The sequence below is a fragment of the Monodelphis domestica genome, chromosome 2 (genome assembly GCF_027887165.1).
Source record: "Monodelphis domestica isolate mMonDom1 chromosome 2, mMonDom1.pri, whole genome shotgun sequence".
In the NCBI taxonomy this organism is placed as follows: domain Eukaryota; kingdom Metazoa; phylum Chordata; class Mammalia; order Didelphimorphia; family Didelphidae; genus Monodelphis; species Monodelphis domestica.
In genome coordinates, this window is record NC_077228.1 from 79502515 (window position 1) to 79527073 (window position 24559).

Here is a 24559-nt window from a genome sequence, read left to right on the forward strand (position 1 = left end):
TTTATTAAATTTTTTGAACCTTTGATTTCATCAATATGGGGAACTCCCAGAAGGAAAATTCCCCACACCAGTGGAGTTTGGCACTTGATTTCCAGCTTACAGTCACTACTCAGAGAACTGAAAGGTTAAGCCATTTGCCTAAGGCAATATAGTCAGTATATGTCAGGGAAAGGATTTGAACCCTGGTCTTCCTGACTCAGAGGTCAGCTCTTTATACACTATTACCATACTGCCTCTTTAACTCTAATAAGATGAAATTTTAAAAGGGCAAATGTAAAGTCTTCCACCTGGGTTCAAAACAATCAATTTTAGCAATTCAAGCTAAGGAAGACACAGAATACAGTTCTGAAACAGAGCTAGAGTTTTGGGGGCCCATAGAATCAAAAGATGTCAATAGTTCGATATAGTAGCCAAGAAAGTCTAGTTCTCTGGGGCCAAGATCAAAAATAAATGTCTGGGAGCAGCTAGAGAGCAGAGCAGATAGAACATGAGATCTGAAGTCAGGAGGAAATGAGTTCAAATATGACCTCAGACACTTTTTAGCTGTGTTACCCTGAGCAAAATATTTAACTATCCCCAGGGGCCTAGCCCTTACTGCAATTCTGCCTTAGAATTGATACTAGCCCAAAAGGTAAAGGGTTAAAAAGAAAAGATAGTAAGTAAATGTCTGCAGCTGATTATCTGAGATAACTCAGATACCAAAGGCCCTTCAGATAGAGAGTTTTCCTGGTATCTCTAGCAAAGAAGGCTTCAATTTATCAAAGAAAACCCATGCCACTGTCACACAAGATACACACACACACACACACATGCAAATACAGACATATAAAATGTAATTAAAGGGATGAGAGAGCAAGCAAATTAGATATCACAATGCAATATTTTAAAAAGCCATAGTGACGTAAGAGATTTATGAACAAGTCCATCAAAAATGGCCCACATGCATTTATTTAGCCAACATACCACCCAGGACTATACAATATTTAAAAGCTTTTCATAAAAACAGTCATTTATATATTAGATTTCAATTTGGTCCTGTTTGCTAACACTCTTCTGCAAATCTTTTAAAAGCAACCTCCACTTCTTAGCAATCCTAGTAACAGTAGAAACATGAATCAACACAAACAGTGATGCTTTAGGGTTACCACAGAGACAAGCAGGACACAAGGAAGAACAGGACTGAAAGATGTCACTTGGCTAAAAGAGTTTGCTCTAAAATGCCTGTACTTCCCCTTCACCATTCAGAGACTTCGTACTTTCCTGTTTCCTCATCCTCAGCCCAAGAATCCAGCTGTCTCATTCGCAATGACAGTGCATCAAAATAGACACAGCAGGGAATTCCACCTCTATGAGCTTATAGATCTGGTACTTAATCTCATTCGGAGTCTAGTAAATCAAGGAGCATTTATCAAGTAATTCCTATGTGCCAAGTACTGTGCTGAAGTTGGGGATACAACTACATGCAAAGGAAACAGCTCCTGCCCTCAAGTAGCTTACATTCTAACAGGGCAAGAAAACATATAAAAAAGAGCTGAAAAGGGAGAAAGCCCAAGGTAAAGCCCTAAGAATGAAGGATGGCTGTCCTGGACCCTTCCTCAAAATGTAAGATCCAGGAAGAATGCAACACCAACAGGAAAGGGGGAATACAAGACCACTGAGGTATGGTGTCAAAGCCTAGAGAACAAACAATGGATCATTTTCTCAAAAATGGAGATTCCTGTAAAAACTCTTGACTTATCAAGTTTGTCTTTATAATCCTAGTGCCAAAAATCCATTAAGCATCTACTATTTGCCTGGCAGAGGCCGTTAAGCAGCTTAGTGGATATAGCATTAGTCCTGGGGTCAGGACAACCTAAATTTAAATCCAGCCTCAGATATTTATTAGCTGCATGACCCTGGGCAAGTCATTTATCCTTTGTTTATCTTGGAGACAGGCTCAGTGGATAGAGTGCCAGGCTACCCTGGCCAGCAAGATACAAAGATATAAATATAAATATCTCTGACCTCAACAAGCTTACACTGTAACAAGTGAGATAGCATGTGCACTGATAAGGATACTCAAAATAAATACAAAGTCATTTTAGTACAGGGTCCTAACAGCAGGGAGAATGGAGGATTTGAATGGGTTTTTGCAGGGAGCTAAGGATTTCCAGCAAGTATTTCAATCATAAGGAACGGGCTGTGCAAATATAGAAAGAGAAAAGATGAAATGTCACAGACGAGAAGCAGCAAATAAGCCAGTCTGACCAGAATATAGTGTGGATGAGGAGGAGTGATATGGAATCAGCCTGGTGAGGCAGGCTGGAGCCAGATGGGAAGGGTGTTAAATACCAAAGCCATTAAGTATGTATTAAGCATCTACCAGGCGGAGAGCAAAGGATGCAGAGAAAGGAAAGAACAATCCCTGCTCTCAAGGGGCTCCCAATCTAAGAGGAGAAAGAATACCTAAACAAGCAAATACAAACAAGATCTAGAAAGAGTCCTTTGGAAATTATGGATAAAAGGAAAGCATTAGAATTAAGAGGGGTTGGGAAAGGTTTTCTGCAGAAGATGGGATTTAGCTAGGACCTGAAGGAAACCAGGAAGCAGAGATGAGGAGGGACATTCCAGGCATGGGGGACAATCAGTGAACATGTCCAGGGTCAGGAAATGGAGTGTCTTGTTCCAGGATCAACAAAGAGGCTGATGTTACTACAGAATGGTGGAAAATATGGAGGGGTTGAGTTATAAAAACACTGGGAAAGTAGGAAGGGGCTAGGTTATGAAGAATTTTAAAACAGTAACAGAAGATTTCGTATATGATCCTGGAGGTAATAGGAAGTCTCTGGAATTTACTGAGTAGGAAGTGACAAAGTCAGACCTGAACTTTAGGAGGATCACTTTGATAGCTGAGTAAAGAATGGATTGGAGTGGGGACAGCTAGGTAGCACAATAGATAAGAGTTCCAGGTCTGAAGTTGGGAGATGCTGTTTTCAAATCTGGTCTCAGATACTTCCAACTGTGTGATCTTGGGCAAGTCATTTAAGCCTGATTACCAAGCCCTTATCCTTATGTCTTAGAGTTGTTTTTAGAAAGTTAAAGATTTTTAAAAAGAAAGAATTCCATTCTATGCTCATTGGCCTCATTTGCAAGAATAGTGCTGGGGTTGGAAGTGGAATTAGATGAAGAGATTTGAGGCAAGGAGATCAACCAGAAAGTTGTTTCAATAGTCCAAGTGTGGTGTGATGGGGCCTTGTATTAAGGCACCGGCTATATCAATGTGTGTGTGTGTGTGCATGTGTGTGTTGCAAAAGGTAAAATTGATAGAACATGTCAACAAATTGGGATGCAGGGCAGTGAGAGAGAGAGAGTGACCAAGGAGTCAATGATGACACCGAGGTTGCAAGCCCCAGTGCATAGGAAATGTGGTGGTGTACTTACCAGTAACTAGAAAGTAGGCAAGAAAGGAAGATTTAGAGAGAAAAATGAGTTCGATTTTGGACGTGTTGAGTTTAAGAAGTCTAAAGTATATCCAGTTGGAGATATCAAAAAGAAATAGGCCAAAATGAAGAGTTTGTATTTTATCCTTTTTTTTAAATTGTTAACCTTTCATTTTAGAATCAGTACTGAGTGTTGGTCCCAAGGCAGAAGAGCAATAAGAGCTAGGCAATGGGGGTTAAGTGACTTGCCCAAGGCTACCCAGAAGTGTGGAAGGCCAGATTTGAAGCCAGGACTGCTTTAGGTCTGTCTCAACTCACTAAATTCCTAGCTGCCCCATTTACATTTTATCTTAAAAGAAATAGTCACTAAAGTGTCTTAAGCAGGGGAGGGAGACAATCAGACCCATGCTTTTAGCTCATCTAATTCCACTTCCAACCCCAGCACTATACTTGCAAATGAGGCCAATGGGCATAGAATGGACCAGTGAGACCTGGAGCACAGAGAAGCCTGGAAAGCTTCCTGATTGAGTGCATCACTGTATGAGTGAGAGAAAAGACACTCAGCTTTGGCTCCAGTGAAATTCTTTTTGTCCTCCAATGCTCCATCTGTAAAATGGGGATTATCATCTCAGTACCTTCCTACTTTAGAAGGAGGTTGTGCAGATTAATTGGATAATGTCTGTGTAGCTATTTGAGTTCCTTGGAGAAAGGTTCTATATAAATAGAACCTTATTATTTCAGGATTCATTTTTACCACCTACCTGCCTACCAGAGGTGTTGCAGAGATTTATAAGTTAACACATTTGTCCCGCCCTTGGAACTACTTGGACAATAGGAGGTTATATAAATTCCTTTTTTTTCTATTCCCCTTAGCCTTTGATTCCCTACCTTGGCTGCTGCCCATTCCCCGCCCAATCCTTCCCCCCCCCCCCCATGGTTCCCCCATCCTGGTTATCTTTTTTCTTGTTCTCTTTCCCCCCTTTTATCTTGCTCTCTTCTCCTCTTTTATACTTCTCTTTAAATGGGGCAGCATGGCAGAGTAGAGAGGGTGCTGAACTTGGCATCAGGAAGACCTGAGATCAAATAGGGCATCAAACACTTCCTAGCTGAGTGATCGCAGAGCTTTGCTTTATTCATCTGCAAAATGAAGTTAACCTCAATGGCCTCTAAATTCTTTTCCACTTCTAAACCTACAATGCTATAAAATACCTCTTTTGAGAAATCCTAAATGTAGCCCTAGCACTGAATGATGGAAGCTTCAGTATCTAACTTTCCTACACTAACTTGCATCTGTAAAAGCAAATTATTCAAAAGTCTGGGAAAAATAAGAAACAAGAAATCTATATTGTCTTCCCCAAAGTGAGTGCCATGGGATTATAGTTGTTCCCTAATCTATCAGGATCAGTGATGAAATATGGGTCAATAAGATAGGCATTACCTGGGAGTATTATTAGTATTTGGAATGGAAAGACAAGAATATAGTGTGTAGCCAAGGGCAGAATTCCCAATCTTTACAAATATGATGGGTCCTTTTTAATATCAAAGTGCATCCCTACATGATAGAGACCGGACTAATCATATATTTGGGGATGGAAAGGAAGGAAAAGGGAACAAGCATTTATTGTCTACAATGTACTAGGTACCATGCCAATTATAGATATTATCTCATTTGATCTTAAAAGCAACATAAGTATTAGTCTTTTTTCATCTTATCTTCTTAGTATCAGTTCTAAGACAGAAGAGCAGAAAGGGCTAGGCAATTGAGGTTAAGTGACTTGACCACAGTCACACCTGAGTCCATATTTGAACTTAGTTCTTCTTAACCCCAGATCCAGTACTCTATCTACTGTACTCCCTAGCTGCCTCAAAGAGAATGCATTATGATCAAAAGTTTCTATGAATTCAGGAATGTTTTCAAATGTATTTATATTTTATTCATCTCAACAACATCAAAAAAGATTTTAAAAACAGTAATAAATATATTATAGTGAGAAGCAATCCTGGATTTGTAGATAAAGAGCCTGCTTGGAATCTGGAAGATTTGAATTCACCATCTACTATGTGATCCCAGGTAGGTCACTTAACTTCTCATTGTCCCCATGCAAATGCAGATGCTGATGGGAATTATAGGAGATTCCCTGTCTGATGAAATCATAGGTTAAAATCTAAAATTAAATCAGTATATCAAAGGACATATTTATTCTGGCCACAGAAGATTTGTTTATTTATGGATTCAAATGTGGATTCTGATCCATTGACAAAAAACCCTGGTTTGACCAGTAACCACAGGCTTGAGGTATGTTTCATTTAGAACCTTATCCACTGAGCATCTCCTAGTTCATATCCCAGCTGCATACTGTGGCCTAATATTGACTGCACTCTCACACAGGTATTGATCTCCCGATAGATAGTAAGCCCCTTAAGGGCAGACAACTTTCTCTAAGGTGGTTGATTGGTCAGTTTATTTTTAGCTATTTTAAGGACTTGAAGATCCAAGAAGGGCTGAAATACTGCTCGGATTGGACAGGACGATGATAACTGATGACTTATTCATTGTTTTTTATTTTGCTTCTGTCTTTTCTACCAAAGTTGACAACCTTTGGTCTATAAAGGACAGAACAAAAATAGCTCATGGGAATTTGAAACTCAAAGTAAAAAAGGAGATTAAAAAAAAAAAAGAGTCCCAAGGTACCCTTAATGAGTGCAGGTCACTTAGTCCAAAGGAACTCTATTTTAGGGCAGTTGTCAACAAACTAGGGCCAGAGAACCAAATCTGGTACACACACACACACACACACACACACAGAGTCTATATGGTTTTGATATTTTTAGATAAAGGTTCCTTATATTTTAAAATGCAAATACTGTTATTTGTTTTGTACAGCTAGGGAGAAAATATGTAAACAACTGGGTACAATTAAGATAGATACAGAATATATGACCAAATGAGTAGATATTTGTAAAGAGATTAGCACAGTGCCTGGTACACAGTAAGCATTACATACATGATATTATGGTTTTATTATTACTACCAGAAGTAGTAATCTCAGAGAAAGGCACTAGCATTTGGTGAGGAAGTGAGCCGGAAAATCTTCCAGAAGTTGGAATTTGAATTAAGTCTTAAAGAAAGCCAGGAAAACTGAAAAAGAGGAGAAAGAACATACAAAATCCTCTGCTTGCTATCCAAAGCCTTTTATAACCTACTTTCCTCCCCCTTCCCCAACTACCTTTCCAGTTATTTTATGCTTTACTCTCCTCTATGGACTCTTAGATTGAGTGAAACTGGTTTCATTAATAAATAAAACACTCCATCTCTCAGCTCTGAGCATTTTCTTTGGCTATCGCCTCTTCCTGGATTGCTCTCCCTCATCATCTCTACCTCCTGGTTTCCCTTACTTCCTTCAGGTCTCATCTAAAATCCATCTTCCTCAGAAAGTCTTTCCTAACCCTTCAATTTCAGAGCTTTCCCTCTTTAATTATTTCTCATTTAATTGTCTATAGTTCATTTGTTCTTAGACACTTATATGTTGTCTCCCCCAGTGGATTATAAACCCCCAGAAGGCAGGAACTGTCTGTCTTCTGCCTTTTTTGTGTATCTCCATCACTTAGCACAGTGCCTGGCATGTAGTAGGCACTTAATAAGTGTTTATCCACTAATTTATTGTTGTTGTTCAGTCGGTTGCTCATGGCTGACTCTTCATGACCCTGTTTGAGGTTTTCTTGGCAAAGATACTGGAGTGATTTAATATTTCCATCTCTGTCTCATTTTATAGTTGAGAAAACAGTGTGGCATATTATCTACAAAAAGTAAATGTGATTTTGGACAGCATTAAGAGGTCTAGAGTGCCCAGGACTATGAAGCTGATAAAGGAATACTGCCTACCATATGCTATGTATATTCATATAGATGTATATAGCTATATATATAAAACATGGTAGGCACTATATATATATCTATATGTGTGTATACACACACACACATAGAGAGAGCACAAGGTGTATATATATATGTATATATATACATATATATATATATAAATGTGTATATGTATGTGTGTTTGGTCAGACCATAACTGAAACATTGAGTTCAGTTCCAGATAAAACAGACCTTCATTAACTCTTCTAAGTGATCTCCCAGATTCGTCTCTCCCTACTTGCCACAGTTGGGGTCCAGCCCCACTTGTGACTCCAGGGTTCCCAACAGGTGGCAAACGATCAGTCAAAATAAATATAATAAAATAAATAACAAACGGAAAACAGCTTAATCATTATGGCCATGGGACTGCTTTGCATCTTAGCTGCTCTGACATTCCCAGGCCCAGGATTTATTTTTATACCCATTTTCTTGGCATGCAGGTATACAAAATCAAAGAGAGATCATTGGAAAAGTGATACATTAACTTTTTAAAAATCACTTGATTAGCATTCTATATTTTTGTATTGTGATTACAGACAGAATACAAGATAAATGATTTTGTCACAGGTGGCTTACTAGGGAGTTTGAGTTACTGATTTGTGTAATTGAGTCACTGAGGCACATTGAAGCTTAGTGTACCTGTACTGAACCTGTACATATTGTATGGGCCTCTATGACTGATTTGTGTGCTGGCTTCATGAGAAAGTTTTGGGCTTGGCCTGTGGCTGCAGTTTTGCTGGGAGTTAAGTACCTAAGTAAAAGTTAGCCCGTGATAGTCTTTTGGGATTGGGTTTGAGGGTCTGATCTTTTGGTGATGTTTTAGGGAATTCGGGTACAGGTGTTTTGCTCTTGCATTATTTCTTTTGAGACTAGGGGGAATAATAATCATGTCAATTCATAGGTAAGGGACATTGATGAAAGAGGTCATGCAAGGGGGATAGAGTGGGCAGTAACATCTCACCAAGGACCACTCCGTGGTCTCCCCAGCTACCACACATGACTCTGTCAAGTCATCATAGACTGATGGCCCCCAGCACACACTTTAATCCATTCCCCAAAAAGCTGGTTTTCCTAAAGCAAAAGTCTGATCATATGACTTCCATATTCAATAAACTCCAATAACTCCCTATTTTCTTTAGGAACAAATATAAACTCCTCAGTTTGATATTTAAAACTTTTAACAACCTCACCTCAAATAATCTTTCTTACACATCATTGTCTTTAACATACACTATAGACCTGTCAAATTTATCCTCTCAATATTCCTCCTATGGCTCCTGAAGACCCAAAAAGAAAATTCTTACCAAGGGGCAGCTAGGTGGTTCACAGATAGAGAGCCAGGTCTGAAGTCAGAAGAACTTGAGTTCAAATTTGGCCTCAGACATTTCCTAGCTGTATTACCCTGGACAAGTCACTTAACCCCAGTTGTGTAGCCCTTACTGCTCTTCTGCCTTAGAACCAATACACAGTATTGATTCTAAGATAGAAGGTCAGAGTTTACAAAGAAAATACTTGCCACCAAAGCCCTTGGTGTTTTTAAATTATTTAGGATCAGATAGGATTCTGTCCGTGGAAATGATATTAAAGAAGAGGCATTTCATCAGCTTTGCCTCTGTACCCTGAGGACCACAGGACTTTTCCATCTGACTTGTGGCCAAAATCTCCATATAGGCTCTCTCCATTAGAAGCTTCTCGAGACTAGCGACTACTTGTTTTTCTATTACAAAGAGATGAATTTAAATCTTACAAGATGGATAGAGCCCACCTCCTCTGTACTCGTCCTTCCTTACTTCCCTTTTCAACTCACTCGTTTCCTTCAGTGTTCAGTCTCAAATGCCACCTATATTACATGCAGCCTTTCTTGAGCCCCTCCACAAATTATCATTCCTATCCTACAAAAATTACTTTGTTATCTATGTATTTTGTATGTAGCTGTGTACATATGTTTGTTTAGCTCAGCTAGATTATAAATTCCTTGAGGACAAGGAATCTTTTACATTTATCCTTATGGCCTGAGAAGTTAGCAAATAATAGGTGCTTAATGAATTGCTGTCCATTAAGTGCTTACAATATATGAGAGATAATAAAGCTTTTGATTGACTGATTGAAGGACATTAGGGCCTTGAAAGTATGCTGTATAATAATTGGCTGAAGGAAAAAAATGTTTCATCAAGACTTAGAGGAGATAGTAGTTTTCTTCTCAGAATGGTCTGTCATATGGATGAAGGAGGGGTTATCAGCTCCAGATAGTAGAACTAGGCCCAATGGTTGGAAATAGCAAAGAGAAAAATTTAGGTTTGATATGTCAAACAAATATTTTAAATACAGAAATATATAGTTCTCAAATATGCTAGGTACTGTACTAAATAGAGAGAGAAAAAGAAAAGCAAAAAAGTCACTGTGAGTCATGAGCTCAGACTCTAATGGGGGAGAAGGCATGCAAACTCTGTATAATCTATGTATAAACAATATCTAGGCAGGATAAGTTGGAGATGATCAATAGAGGAAAGGTACTAACATTAAGGTGCATTGGGAAAGGCTTCTTCCAGAAGGTTGGATTTTATCTGAGACCTGAAAGAAGGCAGGGAAATCAGGAGGTGGAAACAAGAAGGGAGAGTATTCCAGACACAAGAACAACCAATGAAAATGTCCACAGTTGGGAGATGGGATGTTTTATTCATGGAATGGCCAGGAAAGAAGAAAAAAGATTGGAACCAGATCATGAAGAGCCAAATAGAACTTTCTATTTGATCACAGAGGCAATAATATGGAGCCCCTGGAGCTTTTTGATCACTACTCTATGGTCAGACTGATGCTTTAGGAAGATCACTTTGAGAGCAGAATTGAGAGACTTGTGGCAAGCAAGCAAAACAGAAGGCTGCCACAATACCCCAAGAGTAATGTGATAGTCTTATTTAGAGAGTTGGTAATGTCAAAGGAGAGAAGGAGGTATATACAAGAGATATGGCAAAGGTAAACTCAACAGAACATGGCAATTTATTGGATATGGGATGTGAGAAATAATGAGGAGCCAAGAATGGCCTCTAGGTTGTAAACCTAGATTACTGGAAGGACTGGGAAGATCATGGAGTGCTCAATAGTAATAGAAAATTTAGGGGAGGACTTGGGAGGGAAAGATCACGAATTCAAGTTTGGATATGTTTAGTTTAAGATGTCTATGAGACATCCAATTCAAGATAACCAATAGACATTACTTTGTATATGGATATCCAGAAAGAGGTAAGGGCTGGATTAATGGATCTGAGAATCATCTGCCAAAGTCCATAGCAGCTGATCAGATCACCAAGTGAAAGAGTACAGAGGGAAAAAATAAGAGGTCCCAGAGCAGAGCACTGGGAACAAACATTCTAGTGGCTGTTACCTGAATAAAGATCCAGCAAAGGAGACAAAGAAGGAGCAGGCATATAGGTAAGAGGAAAAACCAATATCACCAGTGCTAACTAAGTAGTGTAACCTAAATTGGTAGGATCATGTCATCAAACTAGTCAAGAAAATGCCTCCCCTATTACCTTCAGAATAAAATCTAAAATCCTAGCCTTTCCTTCTACTTCCAGGCTTCTTAACCTTAATACCCTTCCATGAACTCTTAAGATCCAGCTACTCTACTCTATTTGCTGTTCTTTGCACAGAACTCACAAAAGTATGGTGTCTTGGGCTTTCTTCTCTTCTTCCACTAAAGGCTTTCACTTGGTGATCTCATCAGTTCCCCTGGCTTCAATTATCATCCTTATGCCAGTGATTCTCAGATGGACTTAGCCAGCTCTAATCTCTCTGTTGACCTCCATTCTTGCATCTCCAAATGCATATAGACAACTCTAACTGGATGTCCCATAGACAGAATTGAACTTTTTTTTCCAGAAGCGTGTTTCTGAACTTCCCTATTACTGCCATGTTCCTGATGCCAGACCCATACCTAGGAGTCATCCTTAACCCTTCACTACCACCATATTGAGTCTGTTGCTAAGTCCTGTCAATTTTACTTTTAGCAAATGCAGCAGCTGACCATCATCTGCCCTTGCTGCTGACCATCAGCTGATCTTGCTGCTGCTGACCATCAGGTGATCTCACTCAGCCCCAGAGACACAAATCCACTGATGTGGATCATACCACCCTCCTGTCTCCCCCATCTTTGTCTATTGCCACCTTTCACAGTCTATGGACTTTTGGTTATTATGTAAAAAAACTTATGTAACCCCTTCTTGAGACAGTGCCTCCCAAATGTATTTAAGCCCTATTCCTTCTATCTTTCATGGATACCCCACTCTGGTACTGTGAAGGACCCCAGATTCTGATCTTCTTATCTCAATTAAAGACCTTTTGTTATTACTACTTGGGTAGTTTTGGGTTGGGGATTTTTTTCCAGTTAGACACTCTCATATCTTATCCATCCCATTCTACCCTCTGACACTGACACTCCCAGTGCAAGCCCTTGACCACAACCTCACACCCAGACTATTGCAATAGCCTGCTGTTTATCTTCCTTCCTCAAATCTCTCCCCATTCTATTCCTTCCTCTGCTACCAAATTAATCTTCCTAAAGCACAAATGTGATCATGTCATCTCCCACTCCCACCTACATTCAATAAACTATCACCTCCGAGATCAAATATAAAATCCTCTATTTGCTGTTCAGAACTCTTCATAACCTGACCTCCTCCTCACTTTCTAGTTTTGTTATACATTACTACACACACATGCATGCACACATTTGTGTGATGTTTTCCTGCACAGGACATTCCATCTCCAGACTCCAGGCATTTTTACTGACAGTGTCCCTACTGCCTGGAATGTTCTCCCTCCTCATCTCTGCATCCTGTCTTTCCTGGTTTCCTTCAGACTCCAGCTGAAATATCACCTTTTACAAGAAGCCTTCCCTGATCCCCTTAATGCTAGTCCCTTCCTTGCCTCTGTTAATTATTCCCAATATTTCCTGTTTTATTTATATATAGTTCCTTTCATGTTGGCTGCCCCATCAGACTATGAGTTAGTTCCTTAAGAGCAGGGACTCTTTTGTCCTCCCTAAGATTCCCAGTGTTTAGTACAGTGCCTGGCATATAGATGTCTAATAAATGGTTACTGACTGAAGATTCTCCATCTCCTGACTCCATGCATTGGCACTGACAGCTCCCCCCCCCCCATTACCCTAGCGCCCCTGGCTTCCTTCAGGATTCAGCTTAAATTCCATCCTCTGAAGGAGGTCTTTCCTTAGTCTGCTGAGATTACATTCTACTTCTCATATGTATGCAGTTATCGGCATGTTGTCTCCTCCATTAGAATGTCAACACATTGATGACAGAAGTGTGTTCTTGCCTTTCTTTGAATCCCCAACACTTAGCACAAGTCCTTTCATGTAGTAAACACTTAAATGCTTGTTGACTGGCTGACTAAGGCAACGATGTTCAGTTCCCTGGAAGATTTTGAGCAAAATCAGGATAACCACTTACTGGGAATTTATCAAATGAGAAAACAGAGCACTTAAAATTCTAGATAAATGCCAGCCATTATTATTATGTTGTTATTGTAAAGAGGGTTTGGGGAGCAGCTAGTTGGCTCAGTTGATAAAAAATCAGGCCTGAAAGGAGGTCCTGGGTTAACATGCTTATTCCCACTATACTACTACTTATGTCAAACTCAAATAGAAATGGCGGCTACTAGACCATTGTATAATAAGGATCCCTGCACGCCACATGTTGATTTAGAAAAGTACATATATTATTTATGTTTTACTGAATTTTATTTATGTCATTAAATATTTCCCAATTACATTTGAATCCAGTTCAGGCCACACTTGGGAGTATTCTGAGCTGCATGTGACCCATGAGCCTTGTGTTTGATATCTCCAATATAATAAACACTAAAATTAGAGTCAAACAATGTGAATGTATGTCATAGTTCCTAGCAGTGTAACCTTGGACTAATTTACTGACCTGTGGCTTAGTTTAAAAAAACTGTAATTTTTAAAGAGAAATTTTAAAATATTTGTGATTGCAATAACATTTACTCTAGTACAGTAAAATACATAATATGGATGACCTTGGATTCTTAAAGTATATTCCAACAGAGAGAAAACTTGATCTTGACAAGCTGAAAAGCCTTTGAGCATAAAAACATAGATTTAGAGTTATAAGGTCCCCAAAAGCCCACTCAGTCCCTTCTTTAAAGCCACCTCCTCCATCTGTTTTTACCAAATTCCTAGTGAAAAATCAGAAACATCCCTGAAAGAATTTCCCCCTTGGGGTCCTACTATCCTAATTAGATTGTCTCTCCCAAGGATCATTATTTCAAGAAACTCAGGCTGAATTTCATTCCATTCTCTGTGGTCATCCATCTCTTCTTCTACAATCTCTTCTACTATCCTTCACCTACTAGCCATCCTCACCGGAAACAATAACTGAGGATATTTCTATTCTCGGGTTCCTACTCTCTTGGTGGGGACTGTTTCTCCCAAACCTCTATTTCAAAGATGAATGCAGGTTTGACTTTATTTCCCCTTCTCGGTCTACTTCCTTCATGGAAGAAGTCAACTGACTCATAGCCCTTTTCTGCCTCTTCTCCACTCACCCCAGTTCAGGAATTAAAAAGCATGATCAAATCAATTCTACCCTTGTTCCTGGACGGGTTGTATCAATCTATTCTGCCATGGTCTCTCAAGTATTGTCCCTCTAACTTTCTCTTTCAAGTTTCCCTCCCTGGCTACCACTCTTTTATATGTGTTAAAATGTACTTTCTATGAAGGCAGAGATTTCCTTTGCTCATGTATTTATAACCCCAACACTTAGTACAGGTTGAGGAGCTAATAAATGCTTAATAAAGACTTTTCATTCATTCACTCATTCTTTCATTGTCCAACTCCTTCATTTTAGAAGAGAAACACACAGAGGTTAAATAAATTACCCAAAATCATGAAAGTAATAAGTGGCTGAGTCAAAAGTTAGCACTCTTTCCAGAACACCTTTCTGCTTCCCAAAGTGATATCTAAATTCAGAGAGGATTATCACCAGCTAATGATGATTTTTAACCAGATGCTGAGAAATTGGGGGTCACCCGAGATTCATGCAAACTACAGAGACATGAAAATTTAGACTTGCTGGAAGGAGAATCTGAACCAATGAAATCTTGCATTTCATTGAAGTATAATTTTTAAACTATCTACATTATAGAGCTATTGGTATATCAGATTAAAATGTCATTGGGAAATTCTTAATAAAATCAATAAAAATACAATACTCCATCAGTATCTACTAGTTTGTAGCTTTCTAAGTCCATATGCTTTTAAAACCTAAAATATTATTAAAATGTCATTGTTGCCACACTGTTATCCTTGTGCTCCAAATCAGAGTTTATTTAGAGATACAAATGCTGGCTACTAAGAGAACTCAAACAAATCATCAGTGACTTGGGAACACAGCTCCAAACTGAAGTACCATAATCCTTTTTCACCCAGTGTTGGGGAACCATGGACTTTCAAGAAACTAAATGTACCTTCCATAAAAGTGTTTTCAATTTTGACAGAGCCAGTGCAATAGATTTGTAGTGGTTCTCCTCCTGAAGCATACCCAAACTACCAGTTACTTCCTAAGACTGTATACTAAGTGGGAAGAGATGACTCGGGATACCTTTTGATCTTGCCCTACAAGAGAAATTGCTATTTCACAATAAATAATACCATCTCTTCCAGTCCTTTAGGGACTCCCCAGGACTTGGTAGTGAGCCTTAAGGGAGATTTACAGACTTCCTATTATGCATGATGCTAATAGCCCCCATCCTTTTCAAACCAAATCTTGTGTCCCTGAACATGGATCTATTCCCTTAAAAAACAGCCTTATTCCTTTTAATTCTGAAAAATTAAATGAAAAAAAAAAACATAACTCTATGGATTCCAGGGCACCAGAAAATGAGGTCTAAATTCAATCAATTAATCAGGTAGGTGGCACAGTGAATAAAGTATCTGGCCTGGAGACAGGAAGTTTTACCTCATCTTCCTGAGTTTAAATCTGGCCTCTGACACTTACTAGCTGTGTGACACTGGATAAGTCACCCTGTTTGTCTATTTCCTCATCTATAAAATGAGCTAGAGAAGGAAATGGCAAACTCCTTCAGGATCTTTGTCAAGAAAAACCCAGACAGGGTCTTGACTAGTTGAGCATGACTGAACAACAACATAAGGTGGAGGTGAGGAGGAAATCCAATTTAAGTTTGGGGATGAAAATGGGAAGAAGAACAGAGAGAAAGGCAGTCAGACTGGGTGTGGGAAAGGAAACAAAATGTATAATAAGGCTAGAAAGAGGTTGGGGCAGGTTTCAAATGATGAAAAAGAAAAAAAAACCTCCAGAGAAGCAATTTGTCCTAAAGGCAAGAGAGAGAGAGATAGGGCAGAGGGACTTCACGGACCACTGGAATTTATTGAGTAGGGAAGTAATGTGTTCAGATCCGTTCTTTAGGGGATTCATTTTGGCCATTTCTTGGAGGATGGATTGGAATGGGAATCAGACTGGAGGCAGAAAGGTCAATTACAAGACCATTACAGTAGTGCAGGTCAGAGTTGTCAAATTCCTTGCCCTCCTAAAAATTCCTGCCTAGAGTCTGTATGCACTAGATTAAAATGTAATAGAGAAATAGATTAAAATGTAGTAGAGAAAATCTTAACAAAATAAATAAAAACACAATACAGTATCCTTTTCACTTTGCAGGGGATTCTCACAATCTGGAAAATCCTTCAAAAAATTCTGGCCCTCCCTTCATACCAGAAAAATCTGAATTATTTTCTTTTTCTTTTATGGGGTGCTTGTAGTACCTAATTGTAAAATTTAGGTTAATATTTAGTCATAGGCTATTTGTAGGCCAACTTAAAGTAAAAATTAGTTTCTAAACTTTTCCTGTGTCACCTGCTGGCCTTTGCATGTCATCTGTGGCTTCCACACAACTCCCCCAAAATTCCTATTTAATTTCTTATGCCAGTCCATGATATATCAAAATTGTGATGAAGAAAGTCACAATGTGGATCGTATACCTGTACAAAATTGCTAATGTTCTTCTGTGGTTTCCTCAGTCATATGCTGCTTCCAGGGTATATTTCTATTTGATTTTTTAGCTTTGGTCTAGATAAAAGGTGATGATGGCTTGAACTAAGGTGGTAACTTTAGGACCTTAGAGAAAGGATTAGATAGGAGAGATATTATGGAGACAAAGTTGCAAGAATTGGCAATTGATTGGCTACATGAAGTAATGGCGAGTAAGGAGCCCAGCATAATGCAGAGGTTACAAATCTGGAAGACTGGAATAATGGGAGAACCTTCCATAGGAACAGTGAAGTTTTGTAAAGGAATAGTGTTGAGGGAAAACAAAAAAAAAAATGTTCTGTTTTTGACATGAGTTTGAGGCATCTCCAGGATATCCAGTTAGGAATGTACAAAGGGCAGCAATTGATATGAAACTAGAGCTCAGAAGTGGTCTAGAACTGGATATACAAACCTGGGAATCATCTGTGTTTGGATGATAATTAAACCCTTGGGAACGCCTTGAGAAATAAGAGAAGATGCCTGGATAACAGCTGGACAATAGCCACCATAATCAGTATATATCAATAACAAATTTTTACCAGGGGCTTCTGAGTGACTCAGTGGATTGGCAACCAAACCTAAATATGGGAAAGTCCTGGGTTCAAATCCAACCTCAGACACTTCCTAGCTTTATCACCCTGGGCAAGTCACTTAACCCCCACTGCCACAGTATTTATTCTAAGACAGGAGGTGAGGCTTTATATATATATGTTTAACAGAGTGAACTTAAAAGAAAAATAATTTACTGAGAATGGGAGTGAACTTAAAAGGAAAACAGTATGGCAACAAGGGGAGAATCTAAAAGTGGGGAGCAAGAAGCACTCCAGCCTTCTTCTAGAATTAAAATCAAGTCTAAAACTTGGGGTCCTGAGCTTCCACATCCTTACTATCACCAGTGTCTAACATCCCTAAGACAGAAATTGCCAAAGACTTTGGTGCTAAGACCTAGGGTTGACAAAATCCATTATGCTTTCTGTAATAGCTACGAGGAGCAGGAAGTTTTAATGTCTCTGGGGAAATGCCCACATAGTGAACTGACCAACCATCATTGTAATCAAAATGTATGATAAGTACAAAAGCCCCTTTTGAACATGTGACCCAGGTATTGAGAAAGCAAATTTTATTTCATGCCCCTACCTTATGTTCAGGAGCTAGAGAGGACTAAGAAACAACCTCTCTTAAGATTAAAATAAAAAACAGGATGATTTATTTGCTCCTGGTATTTGGGGGGGGGGGGATCTGGTTTCTCCTCTCTTTAAAAGACTACCTGACTTCCATGATCCTATTTAATTTGGGGGGCTTTCTTTTTTTCTATAGTAAATAACTCTATTTTCAGAAAAATACAAGGTTGGAATCCAAAAGGTTAAGTCCATATTTATCCTTATACGCCATCTTGTATAGCACTGTGTACAATAGATGTTCAATAAAGTATTACTATGATTCAATTTAACTCCCTCATTGTAATTATACAATAATTACAACTGCATATATTTTGCTATCTGTGTTAGTATCTTACAGTATTTTTAGCTACCTCCACTAGAAGACAACATAGTACAATGAAAAGAGATCTAACTCTGGAGACAAAGGAGTTGGAGTCAAAATTCCATTTCTATGCTCAGAAATTGTGTGACTTTGGGCAAGTTATTTCTCTAGATCTCCATTTCTACATCCATAAAATGCATGGGGCCAACCACTAAGATTTCTTTCAGCTTGAAAATGTTATCCTAATAACCCCCCTACCACCACCTCTATACTGCAAACATTTTGAGGACTGGACACCTCTCAAAGTATCACGGATCTAAAACAAATGCCTTAATTCATAACAAATATTTATAGAATTGAGCTGTCTACTGTTGTCAGACAGCACCCTCACTCATCCAAAGCTTAGATTCTGCCACTGAAGACTGTATAGTCTAGTAGGAAGTTGACATCAACACAAAGTGCTATATACACCCTATTATGAAATATTGCAATTACCATATAATTACAAATAAGGAATTAAAAATAGAATATTTCTTGAGCTCTGAGTTTACCCAATGGGAGACATCAAGAAAGTCTTGATTTCCCATAGGCATTTGATCCCTTGGGCAAACAAAAACAAAACCCATGCCCATTACTAACTTCACTGTTTCTATCTAGGGCATTCCCATCCTTCCAAAGCATCCAGGCCCTCAACCTAGGAGTCACACTCAACTCATTTCTCTCCCACCCTCTGTATCCAATCAGTTTGCAAGTCTCTACAAAATCATTCACATCCATCACCTTCTCTCCGTTCTCTTGGCTACCATCCTAATTCCTCATGACCTCTTATCTGGACCATTGCAAAAAATCTTCATTTGGTTCCCCTTCTTCAAGTCTCTACCATCTCCAAACCTGATTTTCCTAAAGCCTAGTTGTGATCACATCTCTCCCCTGCTCAAGAAGCTACATTTGGCCTCCTTTTTTGCCTTTGGTCTTAAATATAAACTCTTATTTGGCTTTTAATGCCCTTTATATCCTGGCTCCAACTTAACTTTCTAGGGTTATGGTGTATTGGTCCCTCACGCAGTATTCTTCAAGGATGACATTCCTCTTCATCTCCTCCAACCAGACTACCTCACACCTTTCAAAGTTCAACTCAGTTGGGATCTCCTATATGAGGCTTTTCTTTATCCCCCTCACCCCCCTAGCCATTAGTGACTCTTCTCCCCAAACCCTCCTTCTAAAAATGACTTGGTTTTTCTTTTTGTATATGTGTACATGGCTTCTCCCCCATTATTATATGACTGAGAGTATTTGTTTCTTTGTATTCCCAGAACCTAATACAGGGTCACAGCCCTAGGAACAAGAGACCCTTAATGAAGACAGTCACTTCTCCCAGTCCCACTAGCCATACCTAGCTTTTCTTCAGCATGAGTCCCACCTTAAACACAAAAGTTTTTAATAAATAGTTCCCTGATGTTCAGGTGGATTCTTACTGAGCAAAAGGAGAGAAAGGGGCTATGAATAGCTAGGGGCTAAATGAATAAGGTTACTATGTCATCCATAACTTCCCAGAGAGCAGAACAAGGAAAATGCATTTGGGGGCAATATTGGGGAGTAGGTATGTACTGCAGGGTTTGACAGAAGTGGCAGAGGTCCCGCCCTGGGTATGTGTTGGTGAGTGGGAGTGGAATGCTGCCAGAAACAGAGCCCAAGATCCAGTGGTAAAAGCTCAGGGCAAAGATGTAAGAGTGAGGTACTTTGTGCTCCCACTGTTCAATGCCAGGGCACTGGTTTTGAATCTCTTCCCCCAGCCCTTAAACAATAATAAAGGATTTGCCATTGACTGCTGAGGTCCACAGCTGCCTGCAGTTAGCAGACCCAGCATAATTCCCACCCATTCCACCCTACTCCCACCCCTATCAGCCCCCCACCTGTAAGTTGAGCTCATTCTAATCCTTTTTTTTTAATGACTGCCAGCAGGAAGCTTGCATACTTCCCCCCTACATCTCCTTCATTTCTACTCTGCCCCAGTGCAACCAGCCTTCTTGAATTATACAAAAAGAAAAATCCATTGCAGCCAGACCTAAGGGGCTGGGGCAGCAGCAGCAGCAGCAGCAGCAGCATTGGAGATGACATTGTGGAAACAGCCCTCCAAGTAGAATTTTCCCTTTTTACAAGTCCCTTCTGGAACCAAGGAGAGGACTGAGAAATTCTATGTAGATGCTGAATATGCCCTTCTGTCTTCACTGGGGACAGGAGGAAGTGTTGTATGAGTACACTCTAATGAAGGGGAGACTGAACAAATTCTGCCTGACACAGGCCCGCTGACCTCTCTTTTTCATATAGGCCTAAGGCTAAAAGTTCCCACTGGGTTCTATTTGTAAAAAGTGTCACAGCTTCTCAGATACCCTGATCATTCTGGGCCCCATTCCTAAGGGGCTCCAGGCACTTTATAGACATCTTGTAAATTCTGATACCAAGGAGGGATGCCAAGAAATGATTCTCAGAAATGGGGAGCCCCAGTACAGAGGAATCCAAAGAACTTGTCTAAATTAGGCACATCAGGAACCACTAATCAGTCTTTAAGTACATAGACGAAACAAAAATAAAAACAATAAAGTATAGTGGGAAAAAATGAAATGTGCTGACTTTTGTATACAAGTCCAATTCACCATCAATAAAACATAAATTCCAAGTTGTTTTGATTTGGGATTATTTTCCCCAGGAAATAGTGATGGACTCAAAAAAGTATGACCTCACCATCCACATCTGAAAATGAAGTGGATGAAGAATATCTATTCCCCAGAGTATGATATGCATTTGAGTGGATGACCCATAGAACTGGTGGTTCATCCTGTAGAAATCTAAGATTGGCACAGCAAATGGGCCATGAGCTGAGCCCAAAGTTGAACAGGAGGAAGAAAGAAGGTTATTGATATTGGGAAATGGTACCATCATTTTTAACAACCCAAATTGTTTCCCTGAAACAAAGGCCCATCTTTTTAAAAAACAATATTCATTCAGTATGTCTACAAGTCATGGAAGACCACACTATTTCTAGAGAATTAAAGTTGAGATCACCCAACAAGCAATGAAGAGGTACATGTTGGACATGGAGAGGCTACAACACAGCCAATGAAGAATTATTCAGTAGAAGTGACAGAAAGGATGTCATAAGAAGGAGGCATGTCTGGGGTGGGGGAGAAAATGAACCAGTCTCATAATGGGAACAAGGGATAACTAATGAAAAGCCTATATAATCTTTTGGTATTCATGAAAATGTCAAGAGAACTAGAAGAAAGTCTCTACCACTTGGAGCATACCCTCTTTTGCCAAAGGAGATGGACAAAAGCTATATAGGATGAAAGGGAGTTAGATAGGTTGTGATCTGCAAAGTTATAGAGAGGAGGCAATACACAGATCAACAAGATGGCGAATCCATTGAAGTGTCAAAGAAGGAATGGGCTATGCCTAGTAAGCCATCTACACCTTTTCACCCCACCCAACACTGGGGTTGCCTCACATCTGTGAAGCTGCTGCTGCTCAGACTTATGGATGCAATCTAACCCATTTGGATGGTCAGGAATAGTTTTCCTCAGCTCAGAGTCAACTGGCTCGTGCAGAAACTACTTCATTCACAAATATATTTTATTCAACTGGACTAAGATGAGAAGGATAACGGGATCTGTTGAAGAATTTTTAGATACTATTTGCATCCTACATAGTATATAGACTGAGAGGAATGTCAAAAGGATCTCACAATCCAGGACCTATTTCAAACAGAGTAGTACAGCTTCTATTTTGTCTCAGTCTAGCGACGTTGTGAAAATCTGAACACAAAAATGCATGTCTCTCCTCTGTTCCCCAACACAGACTTCTTCCATAAAGGCAACTGAACACGTAGCAGGCATTCACTAAATACATTCTTTATTGGTTGTGAAGCCATGGCTTCCAAAATAATCCTAATAACAATAATAATAAAAACAATAATAATACCACTTTGGGTTTTTTAAACCTTTATAACTTTTTTAAAGCATTTATATTCCCATAATAACAACTTTTTTACTCCTCCACTTTCCAGACCCTCTCAAGAAAATCTTAAAGTTTTCCAAGGCTATGAGAACAAACTAACCCAAAATAACCCCCCAAAAAGGATGACATGGACTTTCCATGTTGTTTCATTTGACTTCAAACTCCTGGAGGCCAGGGCCACAGGGAGTTTATTATAGAGTGCCTGATAAAATAGATTGTGTCAAATTATACAGCAAGGAGAGGGAACTGTTTCTAAAGAAAGTCACACATTAGGCAACCCTAGAAGGGACTCATTTAGCAAGTGCCAAGCCTAGTGTTTTGAACCTGCCATCTCCAACATATTTTTATCTCACTCTAACTCATTGTAAATTGGAACCCTCCTAAGGCAGCATTTATCACCTGACCTGCCTCCCAATTAAAAACAAAGCAGACCAATTCGAGTATGATCCAGCTAAAACAACAACAACAAAATGAATGATTGAATGAATGAATGAATGAATGAATGAATGAATCTGAAAATAGTGAAGATGTCATGTCTCAAGATAGCAGTCTGAAATTATTACCGTAACAATAGTGGGAAGGGATGAGGGGAGAGAGAGAGGGAGAGAGAGGAGAGAGAGAGAGAGAGAGAGAGAGAGAGAGAGAGAGAGAGAGAGAGAGAGAGAGAGAGAGAGAGAGAGAGAGAGAGAGAGAGAGAGAGAGAGAGAGAGAGAGAGAGAGAGAGAGAGACTACGAAATCTGGCATCAGGTAATCTGGAGAGTTTCACTTGGTATAAGGAAGAAGGTAAAGATGAGACAATGTGCAGCTTAGAAGCTTAGAGCTGGCTAATTAAGAAGAGTGGACACAGCCTTCAGACTCTTGACAGAAGCAGCTTAAAGAAATTGATGAGAGTTCCAGCAGAGCCTTTCCACCCTTGAGCTGGCCTGTTGTTCCTAGCCAGGCTCAGTGTCCGGGTCAGCTACGAAGGGGTGGTCGGAGGAGCTGAGGGGTTTGGGGGAGGGGGGAAGGGCAGGAAGCGGGGAACACCCTGCAGCCCTGCCCTCTCAGAGCCTCTGCTGGATCCTAAGGACTGAGTCCCTGTGATGCAAGCTGCCATGCTTTCCTTACCTGTCTGGCAGTGGTCAGTGCGGCAGGAGAAACACAGCTGGGATGGGCTCCGTCTGGGCATGGCTCAACGAGGCCCTGAATGACAGAGTCTGCTGCCTCTTGGTACATTGGAGAGCCGAGGGGCAGCCAACCTGACCACAAGAGTCTCCAGATTAGAACAACTGCAGAGACATGCTGTTCCCGCTCCTCTCCTAGCTCTGCATCTCATGAAAAGAAAAGGAATGGGAGGTGGAGGGGAGGGGGGAGAGAGGGGAGCTCTTACAGATGATGCACACACGCACACAGAGTTGGGGGAGGCACACACAGACTTATGCAGGATGGCACAGGCTCTGTTGCTCTCACTCCTGGCAGCTGCCTGAGGCTGGAGGCTCTTTGGAATTCACAGGTTTCTGGGAGAGACAAAGGTGGAGGTGGAGGAATGAAGGAACAGATCCAGAGAAAAGAAAACTAAAATAGGAAAAAAAAGGAACGAGAAAGGAGGCTCTGCTGTCAACATACACATACTCTCTGAGAGAGAGAGAGAGAGAGAGAGAGAGAGAGAATCACCCCAAAATAAATAAGCCTGGGGATGGAAACAGGCTTAATGAGAGAATGAGGGAAAGGGGCATAACATTATTGATTTTGCTTTGAATTTTCTCTAGTTTTCTCCCCTATTCTCCATAGCTGTTGTTCTTATAGTCTTCATAGTTATCTATAATTACATGATTTTATACACTGTTTTATATAGAGATATTTATATATCTATTGAACAGTCCTATACCTGGAGATGGGAAGAATTTGGTTCAAAATCTGCCTCTTCTACTCTCTAACATTAGACTATGGGCAAAGAACTTAACTTTTTTGAGCTTATTTCCTCATTTGTAAAATGGAGATAATAATATTACCAACTTACAGAGGGATGAGATGATATATGTAAAGGACTACAGAAATACTAGTCTTGTTTAGCAAAATATACTGCATGGAGTAGGCACTTAAGAAATATTAACGGAATGAGTAGGACCACTTTTGTCTAGACATGTGGAGTATTTCTTCAGCTTAAAGAAAGTATAGATTAGAACTTTCTCAGGAAGGGAAGAAAAATGAGAAAGGGAATTGTGCAATGCATAAATTGTTCAGTGTTATTTCATACTCTCTCTGCTCCAGGCAGGCCCCCAGACCCCCTCCCCCCTACCATCTGCCCCATCTGTGTTCGGTGGGGGATGTGGTGGCAAGGATGGGAGAAAGGAAGGGAGGGGTGAGTAGGGAAAGAATGCAGCCATGTGACCCTTCTGTCTATAACGTTCCATTTGGATGGTCAGGAGCAAAACCTGGTGTGGGGCTTGGACCAATGCCCAATCCAGTCCTTGAGAGGCCTCGCACCCTGTCTGATGCTACGGTCAGCCTTTCTAATGACACGTATGGAGAACCAACGTGCATTTCTCTGCAATGGCAGCTGTCTACCTGCATGCCTGATTTCAACTAGAAAAGTAGCTGTAGGAAGGCTATCCTTCCCTTCCCTTACTCACCCTTACCCTTCCAGGACTGCTGCATAGCAAATGAA

At 40.0% G+C, this 24559-nt stretch overlaps 1 protein-coding gene across 2 annotated transcripts in view; it reads right to left on the bottom strand.

The window, feature by feature from the left end:
* RGS8 (regulator of G protein signaling 8) overlaps positions 1-23534 on the bottom strand; it is a 71497-nt gene extending 47963 nt beyond the window's left edge. Inside the window, exon 1 of one of the 2 annotated variants that reach the window (XM_007480925.3) lies at positions 23020-23534. In XM_007480925.3, coding sequence (XP_007480987.1) covers positions 23020-23127 — 108 coding nt within the window. In that variant the 5' untranslated portion in view covers positions 23128-23534. The remainder of the gene's footprint in view (positions 1-23019) is intronic. The other variant, XM_056815621.1, reaches the window with a different exon arrangement.
* Positions 23535-24559: the final 1025 nt, after the last annotated feature.